This window comes from Ursus americanus, chromosome 18 (genome assembly GCF_024610735.1).
Source record: "Ursus americanus isolate L20-20 chromosome 18, mUrsAme1.1.p, whole genome shotgun sequence".
NCBI lineage: Eukaryota > Metazoa > Chordata > Mammalia > Carnivora > Ursidae > Ursus > Ursus americanus.
In genome coordinates, this window is record NC_142144.1 from 7,794,480 (window position 1) to 7,810,103 (window position 15,624).

The 15,624-nt window shown below is 56.4% G+C and overlaps 1 protein-coding gene across 4 annotated transcripts in view; it reads left to right on the forward strand.

The window, feature by feature from the left end:
• The first annotated feature begins 2,249 nt into the window (after nucleotides 1-2,249).
• The window catches only part of SH2D3C (SH2 domain containing 3C), a 28,696-nt gene continuing 15,321 nt past the window's right edge, over nucleotides 2,250-15,624 (forward strand). The window contains exons 1-4 of one of the 4 annotated variants that reach the window (XM_045771136.2): nucleotides 2,250-2,380; nucleotides 3,847-4,049; nucleotides 4,325-4,796; nucleotides 14,812-14,851. In XM_045771136.2, coding sequence (XP_045627092.1) covers nucleotides 4,004-4,049; nucleotides 4,325-4,796; nucleotides 14,812-14,851 — 558 coding nt within the window. In that variant the 5' untranslated portion in view covers nucleotides 2,250-2,380; nucleotides 3,847-4,003. Of the gene's footprint in view, nucleotides 2,381-3,846; nucleotides 4,050-4,324; nucleotides 4,797-6,524; nucleotides 6,648-11,835; nucleotides 14,571-14,811; nucleotides 14,852-15,624 lie in introns of those variants that run through there. The other 3 variants (XM_045771138.2, XM_045771139.2, XM_087869347.1) reach the window with 3 other exon arrangements.

Genomic DNA, 15,624 nt, shown 5'->3' on the forward strand with positions numbered 1-15,624 from the left:
CATGGGATCTGAACTCAGGTTCGCCTGGGTCCAGTGCCTTTGACTATGAAGTTGAAGGATTCCGATCCCTAAGAGTACCTGGCCAAAGGGCAGGCAAATGAGTCACAGACTGGGGGGAAGGGGCAGGAGGGAGGGGACAGAAACCAGAGCAGGGTTCCCTAGGGCACTATGGCTCAATCTAGAGCTGGGGCCACTCAGTGGAGGCAAAACTTGCATCCAGTTGTTGGGGGGAAGAGTGGTGCTGCGGGCGTGGGTCCAGCCGAAGCGGAGCCGGAAGGCAGGAAAGCACTTGTACGTTCAGGGCTAGGAGCCCACGGGCTGCTCTGGGCCGGCCTCCAACCCAGGCTGAGGAGGGCCTGCGGGACAGCCACCCGCCGGCAGGTCCCCAGCCGCACTCCCAACGGCCACTCCAGGCAGCACAAAGGGGGCTCTGAATTCAGCGGAGCCGCCACACTGAGCCCCATTCATTCTTCCAGGGATGCAGCAACTGTCCTGGCGCCCAGGCCAACAGCAGGAGCGCCCTAGCGCTCACAAGCCACAGCAGCACAGCCTCAGCGCGGCCAGACTCCCGGCTCTCTCGGATCCTGGGCTCTCCCCGGGGGTCTTCTGGGCCTGTGCCAATCTGCCCCCAGCCTGAACCTCCCCCATCCCTCAGCAACAACCACCAGGGGCTGCTCAGGCTACAGCAGACTAGCGTGGGCCAACATTTGCTCCTTTCATCCTCCCAACCACCCCTGGAAGCGGGAGCTCCTGTGACCCTATGTCATGGATAGAAACTGAGTCCCGAAGAGGCAGTGTCTCGGGAAGGGTCACACAATCAGCACTTAGCCCGAGTCACTGGGACTGGCTCCCAGGAGAGAAGCCAGGGGAGCCACCCTCTGCCTTCCAAGAAGACCTCTAGTTACCAGCCGCAGGCCCTGCTCTCTCTTCTGACAGCGGGAGGTGGGAAGGAGCACCGGCCTGGAAGCTAGGACACCTGGGTGTCTGTCTGTCTCGTCTCTGCTCCTCTTCAGCCTCCGTTTGCTCATCTGTAAAATGGGGACAAGAGAAACAATATTTACCTCCTAGGACAAGAGGACTGAGCTCTCTGGCTGGAATGTACTAAGAGACCAGAAGACGTTAGTCATCATTATTTTTACAGAGGACGCAGGAAGGGCCCCATCTGACCTTGGACTCCTCGCTCATAGGCTGGGTTGCCAGCCTGGGGGGGGGTAATCATGCCTAATCATGCTGGAGCCTCTGTGAGTTAACCGTGTCCCTTGCGTTTGTGCCCGTTCTAGAGATCAGGTGCCTGGGGCTGCAGAGGGAGCAGTAACTTGCTTGCGGTACACAGAGCTGGGGTTTGAATGCCCTGGTCTTGTGACCACCTCGACCCCAGCAGCTGCTGACAGCCTCCGCAGGTGTCTGGGACAACCTGTGTAGGGGAGTTTCACTTCCTCATCTCTGTCCTGCCCATGTGAGCAAGACACACATGTACACACACACACACACACACGCGCGCGCGCACATTGTAGGGTGGAAAAGCAGCAGGCTGTGGGCTAAGGGACCTAAAAGGGGGCCATGTAACCCAGTCTGTGCCATCAATCTGCCGTATGACCTGGGTCAGTCCCTCTGCCTGTCTGTGCTTCGGTCTCCCCATGTCTGTACAATGGGTGTGGTGGACCAAATTATCCCCGTGTCCCTGCTGGCTTAAGAAGGAGGCATCACGCCTTGGTGGGCACCCATTCTGTACCAGGCTTTGCACCAAGTGCTGGACCCTGCGAGGTAGGCAATGCCCCCGCTCACGGCGAGGAACCTGAGGCTCAGGGAGTTCAGTGGCCTAGCGACAAAGTAGCCAGCCAAGGCTGGAACTTGGGTCTGGGTGGTCCCAGGGCCACAGGCCTAACCACAGCACTCTTTGCTGCCACCGGTCCTTCCCCCAGACACTGAGGCTTAGAACAAACTGCCCCGTGGGCAGGCCTGACTCCCGGCACCCTTCCAGCCGCTGGCCAGACCCCCTGACAGCCCCCTGCCCAGCGGGCTCCATTCCTGGGGCCTGTGGTTTGTCCCCTGGGGCCCTCCAGGTCCCATGGGCTTGTGGTCTGCCCCCTGCCCCCTCCAGCCAAGGCCAAGGAAGCAGCCCACAGGGGCCCAGAATGGGGGAGGCCCTGGCCCCCGCCCCCTGTGGAGAGGACGGGGAGGGTGGAGCTGTGGGAGTTTCACTGGTTTAAAAATATACAGAGGAAACGAGCGAGAGGGTGTGAGAAAGGGGAAGGGGAGGTGAGGCAGGAACCTTAACGTTGGTGTCCCGAGCCTCGAGAGGCCACTTGCCCACCGGCCAGGGGCTTTGCACAACTTGCCAAGATGACAGAGGTGCCCAAGAAAGCCAGCAGAAAGTTCAGTGAGTGCGGGGTGCCCTTTGTACTGCCCTTCATCCCTCTGTCTGTCCGTCCAGCTCAGCCTCTCTGCATTGTTTCTTTATCATGGTCTCATTTCCGTTTCTCTTTCTGTCCATCTCTGCCCCTCTCTGGAGCTCCCTGCTTCTGAGTTCCCTGTCACCATCCCTCTGTCCCTCTGGCCCCCTGTAGCTCTGTCTCCAGCTGGTTCGGCGCTCCATCTCTGCTTCTTGTCTCTGACTCTGCCCATCTCTGTTTCTCTGTCCCTGCATTTGTCTGTGTGTCCATCTGTGGTTTTCTTGGACCCCACGGCCGGGCAAGGGAAGACCTCCACACACTCCACAACCTGCCTCTGGGACTGGTTCACACGGAACCGGGGGGCGGGGGAGGGGGTTGCTGGGTTGGAAGTTACTGGGACTGGAGTGAGAGTGGGTGCACCATGGGATGCTGTCCCATGTCCCCAGCAGCAGTGACGCTGGGCCCCAGTGCAGCTCGATGAGGGGTCACACCCACCAAGGCTCTATTTCCCCATGTCGGTCCCCTCCTGGTCTCAGTGAACTTCTGCTTCCCCTGAGTCCTTCTGCCTGTCGCATGGGGGTGGGTGGGGGCCGGTGTACAGGGCCAGGATTATGACTGCATTCCACCGATGAAAATACTGGGGCCCAGAGACTTGCCTGAGATCGTATAGGGATTCAGAGCAGGGCTCAATCCCATGTCCCTGAATTCGGGCCTTGGTTTCCCTCCCTGTCCCACTACTGTTTCCTCCAGAACCCCCGTGCCCAGGAGACCACAGTTCTTGGTCCCCCTCCTGGTGACTGGCACATTTCTGGCCCATGGCATAGCTTTCTGAGAGCGGAACATCAGACTTTTCTGACAGTGTTTGGCAGAAGGCAGAGGCTAAGGCGAAGTAGGGAGTGGGTAGAGCTGGGAGGAAAGACCCAGAACTCTGAGCCCAGCAGTCCAGAGCCCTGAGGCCTCATCCAGGCTCAGCCCTGCTGTGTGCCCCTGGGCAAGTCCCTCCCCTCTCTGGGCCTCAGTTTCCTTTCTCATCAATGGGAGCATCCTACCTGTATATTCCAACATAGTGGGGAGGACCTGAGGAGTCAGAGGGTGTCCAGGAAGTGAAAATGCCCTTTTCGCTCATCTGGAGGCCATAAGGTTGTCAGATGGAGGTGGCTTCGAGGAGGGGCAGTCCCACAGCTGGGGGCGGGGCGGAGGGACCGCACACACGCACCCCTGCGGAAATGAGGAGATTGGTATCACCCGAGCCCTGCCGCCTGAGTCAAGACCTTGCGCTCAGCTGACAGGAAGGACAGAACCTCAGAGAGTGGGCCCCCCAGGCTCCCAACAACCCCCTCTCATTTCATCCCCGCCCCAGGTGCTCAAACACATCCGCCTCCCTCCCCCTCTCCCCATGCACGCAAACGCGCTCCACCTGCTGGTTATGCCCCCTCCGCGGTTCCTTCCACAGCTCTAACCTGCACTTGGTCATCTGCGAAAAGGGCAATTAAACTTGTGCCATTGAACTGTGCTGGGAATTCAGTGAGGTGACGCCTGAAGCATATCTGGCCAACCAGAGGCATTTACTGTGATCACCATCATTATCTTCGTTACTCGTGGAGGCTATTATGTTCTCTACATGCTTTCCTTCAGTCCTCCTGCTGCCCACAGGAGGTGGGTACTACAATCTCTATTTTGCTGATGTGGCGAATGGGGCTCAGAAAGGTCAAGCGACTTGCCTAAGGTCACACAGCTAGGATGTGCAAGAGAAGGGATTGAAGCCCAGGGCTCCGTGACTCTGGAGCTGTCGCGTTATACCATAACAGAGGGAATACCTGTGAAGCCCTGACCCTCCCTGAGCCCTCAATAAGGGGAATGACATGTATTTTTTATTGTTATTATTATCGCTGCTAACATTAACTCCTTTCCCTCCTCTTGCCCCCTGCCAGAGTTCTTCAAGTTTAAGGGCCTCGGGAGTCTCTCCAACCTCCCTCGGTCCTTCACGCTGAAACGGTCCTCAACCACCATCAGTCTCGGGTCCCATCTGGAGCCTGACCCCTTTGAGGCTACACAGGATGACATGGTGACTGTCCCCAAAAGCCCCCCAGCCTATGCCCGCTCCAGCGACATGTACAGCCACATGGGGACCATGCCTCGTCTCAGCACCAAGAAGGCTCGGGACCAACAGGCTACCCAGAAGACCAAGGAGGTGGACCCAGAACCCCACTTGGTGCCCCAAGGTCTGCCCAACCCTCCAGGCTTGGAGGCAGCCAAGGAGGTGGTGGTGGAGACCAGTGTCCCCCTGGAGGACACCCCAGCAGTGGGACCCAACCCTTCTGCAATGGGCCCCACGGAAAAGCCTGAGGATCCCAGTGCTGACAGAAAAGAAGAAAGAGCCCCCAGGAATGTGTCTCCAGAAAGGTAGGTGCCCACCAGGGGGGCGGGGGTGGGACCTGCACGAATGGTGTCTCCAAGCCTCCTGCCAATAGAGCCTGGAGAGGACCACCCCCCCCAACAACACACACATCGAGGGGGAGGAATAAAAATTCTGCTCATTAACCAAGTGCTTACTACAGACCAGGCACTGTGCTTCATCCTTCACTTGCAATTAATTCTCAAAACAAAACAAAACAAAACAAAAACAACTGGGAGGAGATTCTGTTTTTACTGTATGACAGATGAGGAAGTTGAGATTCAGAGAGGGAAAGTCATCTGCCCCGGTCAGGTTTCACATCTGGCAAATGACAAAGTGGGATCTGAACTAAGACCCACCTGACTTGCCCTAGGTGACCTCCAGCAGGGGCCTTTAGCAGCTGGGTGGCTCCCAAGCCCCATCACTGGATCCCTGCCCAGCGCCCCCACACCCAAATCACCACCTTTAGTTCTGCTGGACACCACTGCTCCCCCTGGTTGCCACTTAACTTGCTTATAGGGTGAGTTGAGTTCATGCAAAAATACAAACAGTGATGATACGACCCTGGCTCCCACTGAAGAAGCACCCATCCTACTGGGGGTCAAAACCAATGTTCCCCACAGACAACTCTGTAAAGGCATCTCTTACAAATGGCGAAACTGAGACTCAGCCAAGGCGGAGCTGGAGTTGAGCAGAAAACTGCCTGCCTCCTGTGGCTGCACAGATCTCACCTCTCATGTTGTACCCACCACCTTCAAAGCCCTATAGCTGGGTGCTTCGTGCCCTTGGGAGACCCCTCAGTCCCAACCACAGCAATCTCCAGCTTTCACCCCTCACAGTCTTTGTCCAAACCACACCCATCAGATGTGCTTCTTGAAATAAAGAAGAACCCCCCCGCCCAGCTGAGCAAAAATAACTCTAGGGCTGGTTCTGGGAGCTCTCTTCAATGGCTTTTCCCTGAGACACCAAGCACAGCTTTTGTGTGCTGGGGTAATTGAGTCTAGACCTCTGTTCAATGAGGAGCAAGACTTAGTAAAGCTGCAGAATGAATCCAGCCCAGACTCTGCCTCCTACTGACCCCATGACCTTGGATAAGTCTGTTTCTTCCTCTGAGCCTCAGTTTCCTTGTCTGATGGAAGGGCAGAATGATAGCACCTACCTTGTAGGGCAGTGATGAGAATTCAAGAATAACATACAGGACTTGTAAAATCTTAGCACAGTGCTTGGCACACCACAGAGTAAGTGCTTTTCTTTCGTCTCTGATTGCTCCAGGCTGCTGGTCTTTCTGACATCCCCCTCCTTAGTTCAGCCCTACTTGGGCGTGGAGAAGCAAGGATTGTATGTAAGGGAGTGGGCCTGATAGGTTCTGGGCCGTTCTGAGGCATCCTAAGCTCTGAGATGTGCATTGGGAGTTTGCAGGAGCGGGGCGCATGGAGGGGCGTGTTTAGGGGCGCGGCCTTTTCAGGCTGCACGAAGAACTGTCCGGGGAAGGTGGCGTTGGAACGGGGCGGGCCGAAGCGGAAGGGTGTGCTCGAGGGGCGTGGCCTTCCCAGCCCCGGACACTGACAGATGGGGAGAGGGCGGGGCGAGACAGGAGGCGGAGGGGCGCGAGGCGGGGCGTGTCCTTCCCGGCGGGAGGTGTAGGCTGTGGAGAGGCCCCCGGCCGAGGGCGAGGGGCGTGCCCGGGGCGTGGTCTACAGGTCAGGCTCCGCCCCCGGCGTACTGCACTGAGCTCCACAGCTCCGTGGCCTGAGAAAGGCGGGAGCCGTCGGGCTGAGGAGGTGTCCAGGCTGCAGGCAGTGACCGCGGGGAACCATGACTGCAGTGGGACGAAGATGCCCCGCACTGGGACCCAGAGGGTGAGTGACCGAGTTGGGCCTGAGGACCGCCTGCGAGGCTGGGAATGGTTTGAGGGGGAATCAGTGCCCTTGGGGCAACCAACAAAGCAGGATGCCCTGTTAGCATCAGGGACTTTTAAGCTTCCTTTTGATGTAATTCTGTCCCTGCCTTGTCCTTGCACAGGCTGGGCATTACTCCTCACAACAGCTCTAGAAGAGGGACATTATTATCATCCCCATTTTACAGAGGAGGAAAGGGAGATTTACTTGCTGGTCTGCAACAGTATTGAAGGTTAGAACTCCACCTTTCCGGCTCCTGCCCTTAAAGGCTGGGCAGCCCGTTCCCCTCCAATAGAGCCAGGGTCTCTGGGAAGGATGGTCCTGAGAAACCTTGAGGATGCCAAGTCTGGGACTCAGGCTTCCTCCCTATGTGCAGGGGTCCTAGTGGTCCTGGCAGTGCCTCCGGCATCAGGCCTGACCAACAGCTGGCAGAGGAAATAGACTGCCCTCCATCCCCCAATCATCCAGAGTGTCCAATGGTCCTGAGGGGGGTGGGGTTAGCAGATCCGATTGAGGCCCCTCCTGGTGTCCTGAGACCCAGTGTCTCACTAGCCCTCCAGACCAAGCAGGAGGCCGGGAATTAAACGTTTCTTCCAGACGCCCCCGAAGCCCAGCCCTGCCTCCCAGAGTTAGGAGAGCTGCTTTGCCTGTATGATCTCAGATTTGCCCTGCCCTACTCTGGACCGCAATCTCTCAGCAACCCAGATGGGACTGGAATGGTCTCTGATGATCCATACAGTCTAGAGAGGAGGGTACTTGAGAATTGCCACTGAGCAAGACTGGGGCCCCATTTCCGAATGTCCCAAGGGGGTCCTCTCAGTGGCTGCTCAGGGAGTGGTCTAAGCTGGGGTGGATGGTGTCCCTCCCCTACCCCCTGGGAGGCAGGGTGCACCTGGAGCAGAAGGAAGGAAGGGGAAGAGGTGAGGCTGCAGGAGTTTCCTGGTGCCCTGTTCCCTGCTGAGATCATGGGGATGAGGAGGAAGGAGGGAGGAGGGGCCAGTAGCACAGGGGCTGAAGGCCTTTAGATCCCAGATAGGAGAGCACCAGCCTTGCCTCACCCTAATGCCCAGCACCTCAGCCTTCTGCAGGGAAATAGCAGGTCCAGAGAGCCCTGACCCCCTCCCCTTCAGTCTGTGTTAAGGAGAAGGAAGGGGAGGCCCAGTGAAGGAAGGAGGCAGGAACACCTTCCACCTGCACCCATGCCTGCACACAGGAACTGTCAGGCCAGGGTCCTCTAAGAGGTGGTCAAGATCCGGTGCACAACCGGCCAGGCCCTGCCTGAAGCACCCCACGGATGCTGTCTACTACACAGGCCCTGTGAAGGGGAACCTCTACTTGCTTCATTTTACCAATGAGGAGACCAAGACTCAGAGAGGGGAAGGGATTTTCCTGGGGTCACACAGAGATTAAGTGTCAGAGCCTAGATTTGGTCCCAGGCTTGACCAACCCCCGTCACTAGGCCACAATTCAACTCCCGCAAGTACAAATCTCACAGCCATTTCTACGTTACTTAAATGACCTACCATATGCCCCTGGAAGGGAGATAAAGGGAGCTCATTTTACAGATGAAGACACTGAGGTTTTGCAAGGTTAATATCTTGCTTGAGAGGACACGTTTCGTTGAGTTGAAATATCATTCACTTTAGTATTTCTCTGATGCAACTCTGCTCTGGACACTCTGGCAAGTTTCGGGGAGACAGCAGTGAGCACAGCAGACAAAACCCTGCTATCATGGAGCCCCTGTTCCAGTATGGGGGAGAGGTGATAAGACAAGGAGTTTTACAGTCAAGCAGAAGAGAGAAGTGCTAGGAGAAACACTGAAACCAACTAGGGGAATTGGTCACCGTGGGGGTGTCTGGTGGTAGCAATTTAGGAAGGTTATAGCCAGGAGAAGGTCTCTTGGAGGTGATGTTTGAACAAAGGGATGAGGGAACAAACCCTCTTGATACCTGGAGAAGAGTGTGCCAGACCAAGGGAACAGCAGGTACAAGGGCCCTAAGGTAGGAGAGTCCTTGGCATGTTCGAGGAGCAGCCAAGACCCACAGTGGCTGGAGGAGAGGAAGGTGGGGGGCTGGGGAGTGGAGTGGTGGGAGGCGAGGCCAGAGAGGAAACGGGTTCAGATAATGGAAGGCCTGGAAGGCCCGGCAAGGACCTGGCTTTGACCCAGGGAGATGTAGCCATCGCTGGCCTTGAGCAGAGGAGGGCCTCACTCTGACTTACGTTTTATGAGGACCTCTCCTTTGCGGCGGCTTTGAATGGAGTCCTACTCACTGTAAAGTGTCACACCCAAGCGTCCTTTCCTCCCTGCTAGATCACAGACACCCAGGCCCCTCCACCCCCACTCCCAGGGCTGTTCAGAGGGAGAGGTGGAGAAGGTGGCATCCCACAGGAGAGCCAGGAACATCCAGCCCTGTGCCAGGCACTGAGAACAAGCCACGAACCAACCGCCCCCCCCCACCCCATTTCCTTTTGGAATGTTGATTCTGGTCCAAGAATTCGCAACACTCCCCAGAGTCCCACGACCCTCTCGGCCCTGCAGAGTGACGTCAGCTGCTGGGCATCTGGTAGTGATTACCTACCAGGGGAGGGGGCTGCGGTGGGCCCAGCCTGTTGGGCCTCCTCAGGCTCTGGGCGGCTGGTCCTTGTCTTCCGAAGGGGCCCAGCTGCTCCCGACTCTCATTTCCTGTGGAGACTTTCTCACAGTCCTCGAGACCCCCGGATGCCTCAGGCTGTGGGAACTGCTCTGGCTCAGGAAGGACGGACTGTACCCCCACCCCCAGCTGGAGCCACATCCCCCGAAACCCTCAGGGGACCTTGTTTGCAGAATCCGGGACCTCTGTGGAGTATGGGGAGGAAGTCAGGTAGATGGCTGACTGCACAACATTGAGCAACTTGCCCTGTCTGACCCTCAGTTTCCCCATCTGTAAATTGGGGTCGATAACAGCACTCGCACGCGCCAGGGGGGCATGGTGAGGACTAGATTGGCCCAGGTCAGCGTCAGTATAAGGAGCTGCTCTTGCGCTCGCCACGCCCACGTTATGGAAGAGTTCACTGAGCACCCACGAGGGGCCCCTGCCCAGGGTCACGCTGCTTCCTCCCTCCCAGGGGAGGGCCCTCTCCAGAGCCCAAGAGGGTCTTCTCTCCTCCCATCCCTGCTCCATTTCTTCTTCTTGACATCGATTCTGGGCTTGTGGTCCCGTTGAAATATTAGTTTTCTTTGCCCTCCCCTCCTCACCTTCTCCTCATCTCCACCCTGGAGCGCTCCCCTTTTTCCAGGGGAGCCTGCCTCGTGCAAGGAAGGAAGTGGAGCCAACCCGGATCTGATCTGAGCAGCTGTGTGTCCCGGACCAAGTCACAAACTTCAGTTTTCTCCCCCTCAAGTGGAGCCTCCAGATTTCAGGCATTCAGTCAGCGTTCCGTACATGCCCTCCCCTTTCCTCTTCTCCAGCAGAAGCCTCGTCTCTGCCCCAGAAAGAATGGCCCCCATCTGCCCTATCCACACAGGGCTGGTACCCTTTTTAAACACCTGCTGACAAGCTCACCACTGGCAAGAAGACTGAGGGTACAAAATGGTGGCAAAGGAGCAGGGATGTCTTCAAGACAGTGGTGGCCCATCTTACAGGAGGTGGGGCAGGGCAGGGGCTAAAGCCAAGAGCCTACCCGGCAGAGAATCCCAAGGGCCCCATGGCAAGGTGCCCCAGGGAAAGACAGGGCTTTCTGCCTCCGCTCTCTCTGCTCAGGGCCTTTAAAAACCAAGGAGCACAGAGCAGTATTGCTTTCCTGCCGGGGTGAGTGATGGTCGGAGTGAAGGGTGGAAAAAATCTTCAGTCCCCCAGGAAGGGCAGAATGGGAGATCTCCATGGCTAGGAGCTGGGCAGCAGGGGGAGCCACACAGGGTTTGGGAATTCCACATCCTTCCTTCTCAGGAGCCTTGTGGCCCCTCTGGGGAGACAGTTACACCCATTTTACAGAAGCAGCAGTTGGACTTCAGAGAGGCGAAGGCGGGGGGAAAGCTGAGAAGCAGGAGGCAAAGGCTGGGGAAGTGTCCGCTTGAGGCCATATGGCAAGGCCTGGAGGCCCAAGGGAACAAATTGGGGGTCAGAGAGACGGTAGACGGACAGCCGGCCTCTGCAGAGAGGGCCAGGGTGGGATGGGACAGCAGCTGCTCCCTACTGCCTCTTCCCCAGGGTCCCTTGGGGAGCCTCACCCTTTCTCCCGGGCCAGGATGGAGGCCTCGAAAGTAAAGCTCAGATTTAAACCTCTGTTGGGGAAATAAAGGATAATGGGCTCTAATTACTGCTCATTAATCCAATTAATTAAGCTAATGTATGCAATAAGTGGTATCAGTTATCAGAACAAATCAGTTAATACAGGCAATTAAAGGGGTTGGTTATTTGAATAATTAATGTGGCTGATTAATGGGACTGATTTAGCTCAATTGTCAGTATTATTTATTAATTGATTTCACCACTAATATTCGATAGGAAGTGCCTTTTAAGTCCATGAAATAAAAAATAATTAATTGATGGAGCTGAGTTTTTCAAAGTGGAAGCTTTGATTTCTGCATTTGATCACTACAACAGGAGGGAGAATGTTCTAGAAATCTCCAAGCACACTGAGATCTGAAGGCCAAGTAGAACCACTCTGGACCTAAGGGAGATGGGAGGTTCCAAGCAGAGGGAACATCATGTGCAAAGGCCCTGAGGCTGGAGGGAGCAGAGCTCTTTAGAGGGAGTGGAAGCAGGCTAGAGTGCAAGGAGGAGCAAGGGGAGAGAGAAGGGATGGCTGACTGTGCCAGCCACAGAGGGCTGAGCCCTGAGAACCAGACTTTGTTGCATGGGGCTGCTGTGTGACATGTATTCATTCAAAAAAATCTTTATGGGGTGCCTGGCACTGCTCTAGGCAGATCCTAATTCCTGTCCTCTCAGAGCTTATATTCTAGCGAAAGAAGATAGACAATGCATGGCAGGTCAGATGAAGTGCTTCAGAGAAAAAGTAAAGAGGGAAGGGAGGTGGGGAGTGTTGAGAAGTTCACACTTTCAGATAGGTGGTGGGGGAAGGCCTCAATGAGAAGGGGACATTTTAGTAAAGACCTGATGGAGGGCAGGGTGGGAGCTCAGTGGTATCTGGGGGGGGGGGGGAAGTATATCAGCCAAGGGAACAGAAAGTGCAAAGGCCCTGAGGTGGGGACAAAAGCCAGCAAGAAGCCGAGCATGGCTGAAGCAGCGAGAGTGAGGTTGAGCAGGGTAGGACATTGGGTGGCAGAGATGGTGAGAAGCCAGTCTGTAAGGCTGTCATGGGACTTCAGCCCTCACTCTGAGTGACACTGGGGCCACTCCAGTGGGTGGAAGCCAAGGAGATCCGTGGTCTGAGTTTCACTTAAACAGGAGGGCTCTGGGGGCTGGAGTGAGAACAAGTCACAGAGGACACACATAGAGGCAGGGAGGCCAGTGAGGAGGTGTGGCAATTGTCCAGGCAAGTGATAACACTGGATCAGGGGCAGACATGGTGCCATTATGTCTTGGAGACCCTGGAGTGCTGTAGGGGGAGGGTGAGCTGATGGGGACTAAGTATGGCCCCAAGCTGGCAGCTTCTTGGGCCTTGGCCTCTGCCCTGAGCTCCCCCATTGGCTCTGACCACCCCAGCCCACTCGTACCTTGGTGCAGGCTCCCCCCTCCCCAAGGCTCTGTTCCCTCCCCAGGGCCCAAGGGGAAGGAGACAGGAAGCGGGAGGAAACACTGGGGCGATCCCAGTGTCCTGGCCAATCTGTTCCCAGCAGTGGGCGGATTTCCGGGACTGAATAGCCGGAAACTCTGGGATGGGACACCTCACCCGGGAAAAGCTGGCAGGGGTGAACGTGCAGGGGAGGGGTCCCCACTCCACCTCACTCCCACCGCTGCTAGACAGACAGAACCAAAAGGGCTGTGGCCGGGCTGCAGCTTGAGAGACCATTTTTAAGTCAGGAAGGACTTCGCAGGAGGGAAGTTTAGCAGCGGGGACTCTAGAATGTCAGAACAGGGAGGGCTGTCAGACAGCTGCTCAATGAGGAGCCCCTGGCCTCAGGAGCTGGGGGAACCCCTGTGTGGAATTCTGCCCTGGGGATACACACCTTATCTGTGGTTTTTAACGCTCAGATTTTTGGTTTATGTTTTAAATTGTTTATTTTATTAAATTTATGACATTTAAATGTAAGTATCAGGCTTCTGGATGGGAGGAAGCAGTTCCCCAATGTTTGACCTTCCTCCCTATTTCGCAGGTGGGAACACTGAGGCCCCTCCTAGCCAGAGAACCAGGGCCCAGCCTGACAACATTAATCCTAAGGCTAGTGATCAACACTGGCTGAGTATTTACTATTCATGTATTCCTTGAGGCCGCTGTAAGCTCCTGTGTGCCAGGCACTGTGCGGGGGGCTTAACAACGAATGAGACAAAGTCACGGCCCCACGAAGCTGTCAGGCAGCTGAGAGTCAACAAATAAATGTAAAATGGTCATTTCAGGCAGAGACTGAGAAAAATAAAGCAGGGCTGAGGACAGAGCGAAGGACCAAGGACTATTCTAGGTAGGGGGTCAGGGAAGGCTTCTCTGAGGAGGGGCATTAAGCAGAGCCCTAAATAAACTAGGGGAGGGGCAAGCTGCCTGACGATCTGGAGGCAGCACATTCTAGACGGAGAGAACAGCAACTGCAAAGGCCCCCAAAAGAGTGAGCTTGGCAAGGAGGTCAATGTGTCTGGGCAGAATGAGGGATAGAATGAGTGAGGAAGGCATGCTGGGGTTGGCAAGGCCGGTGGGCAGGCGCCACCAGGCCACGCCAGGCCCTGTAGGCTGGGGAACATATGGCCTGGTGGATGCCTGTTTTTCTGGCATAACGATGGTACCTCTTCACTATCACAAGGGAAGAAAGTTCTGGTTTGGGTGATACATTACATAGCCAGCCATTTGCAGGCCACGGAGAGAGGTTTAGATCTTGTAGGGTGAGAGGAAGGCGCCCAGGGGCGTGTGGGGGGTGCTCAGTGCATGTGACCCGCTTGTTTTCACCTGAGTGCCGCTGGGGGTGGAGTGGAGGCAGAGTGGGGTGTGAGAACAGACAGAGAACCAGTGAGAAGGCTGCGTGCTGTGTGCTGCACAGAGCCCGCCGGGCTCATGGATGGAGCAAGGGCCGGCCCTCGGAGAGAAGTGGTCAGGATCTATTCTGAAAGTAGAGCTGCAGGATTTCCTGATGGGCTGGGCGTGGAGCGTGAATGGAAGAGGAGGCACAGATGACTGCAGATTTTTTGGCCAAACAAAGCAGCAAGGATGCAGCTGACATCAACTGAGATGGGAAGCGGATGTTGGGGCTCAGGGGCCCGGCTGCAGGGGGCGGGTACCGACGGGCTTGCTTTGGATACAAGTTCGCGATGACTTCAGACATTCAAGAGGAGATGCTAAGGAGGCAGTTGGGTTTCTTGGGTGGGAGTTGAAGGGGCAGTTCCAGGCTGCAGCAGAGAAGGGATGGCATTTAAGGTGGGGGGGGGGGCTCACAGCGCCCCCTCCCGAGGAAGGATAGCGTTTGGGAAAGACAGCCACTCCGGGCCTCTGGCCTCTCCAGGTCCCTGGAGGCTGAGGGGATCGATTCCACCACAGCCAACAGTCACCAGCACGGTGTGCTGCTGAGTGGGCCATTCTGCACTAGGGAGAGAGTGTAGGGTGGATGGGGGGCGAGGAGGCTAAGCCCCAGCCCGGGGCCACCGGCATTTGGAGTGGAGTGGGGTAAGAACGCTCCAGAGTCCTGAAGTGGGGTGAAGACAGCGTGATTCAGGAAGCCTGTCAGGCATGTAACAGTGATCAGCTCCCAGAGTCCTTGCAACAACCAATGAGGCAGAGGCTGTCATTATCCCCAATTTCCAGGTAGGAAACCCAGGCTCAGAGAGGTGAGGGGACCTGTCCAGGGTGGCACAGCTGGCGAGCAGAGGAGCAGCCCTGACATCAGGTTCCAGTGAGTGCTGTCAGCTGTGATGCCCCCGCCTGCCTTTGGTATGAGCCCTCTGGGACACTAGGGCCAGGTGCTGGCATCACACAGGTGGGCAGAGGCTGGCAGCTGGGGAGCCAGGTAGGGCTGGGGACACTCACCTCTCCTCTCTCCTTCCAGGGTCGCCGGAGAGCCAGAGGCTAGTGGAGACTATGTGAAGGTAAGCAGGGCCGAGCAGCGGTCAGCGGACGGCTCAGAGCCTGCTCCACGAAGGGCAGAGTTCTTTTCTGAGGCTTGTTGGGGCCAGACCTCACTGCCTGTTCCCAAAAGGAGAGGGTTTCAGGGTCGGGGCGGCACTTGGGATTCGGTTTCACTCCCAAGGATCTTTCTTCCCATGCCTGCCATCGTTCTATCCTGGCCCCAAACCCAGGAACCCCCATCGTTTACCACCTGCCCCCCCCGCCCCGAACCTGCCAGCTGCCCTGGGCCCTGGGGTGTCTCCATGCGCAGCCCCAATCCCACCTGCTCTCTGAGCATGTGCTCGTATTGAGAGGTGGGAGCAAGAAAAGATAGCTCAGTTTTCATCACAGAGAATGGGCCCAGCTCCCATTTACCACAAGCTTAATTTGTCCTGGGCACTGGGAATGTTGAGAATGCACCTTTGAAACAATGATGATAAAAAGAGTAACATAATATCTTGTGAGCCTACTGTGTGCAGAGAGCCCTGTGCTGGCTGCCAGCATTGGAGGGGAGACAGCTCTGAGCTCTGTACATGAGTGAGGTCTTTGACTTCCTTCCTCATCACTGAGCAGGGAAGGCCTTCCTGTATCCATGTACATACAGAGAACTTGGGGCCCAGAGATGCCCATGGACGCACAGTGATTTGCCCACAGTCACACAGCTACTAGGCGGCAGAACTGAGACTGCAATCCAATTTTGTCTGATGCCAAAACCATGGACAGAGTCCTTGGCCTTTCACCTCCAGGAGCACAC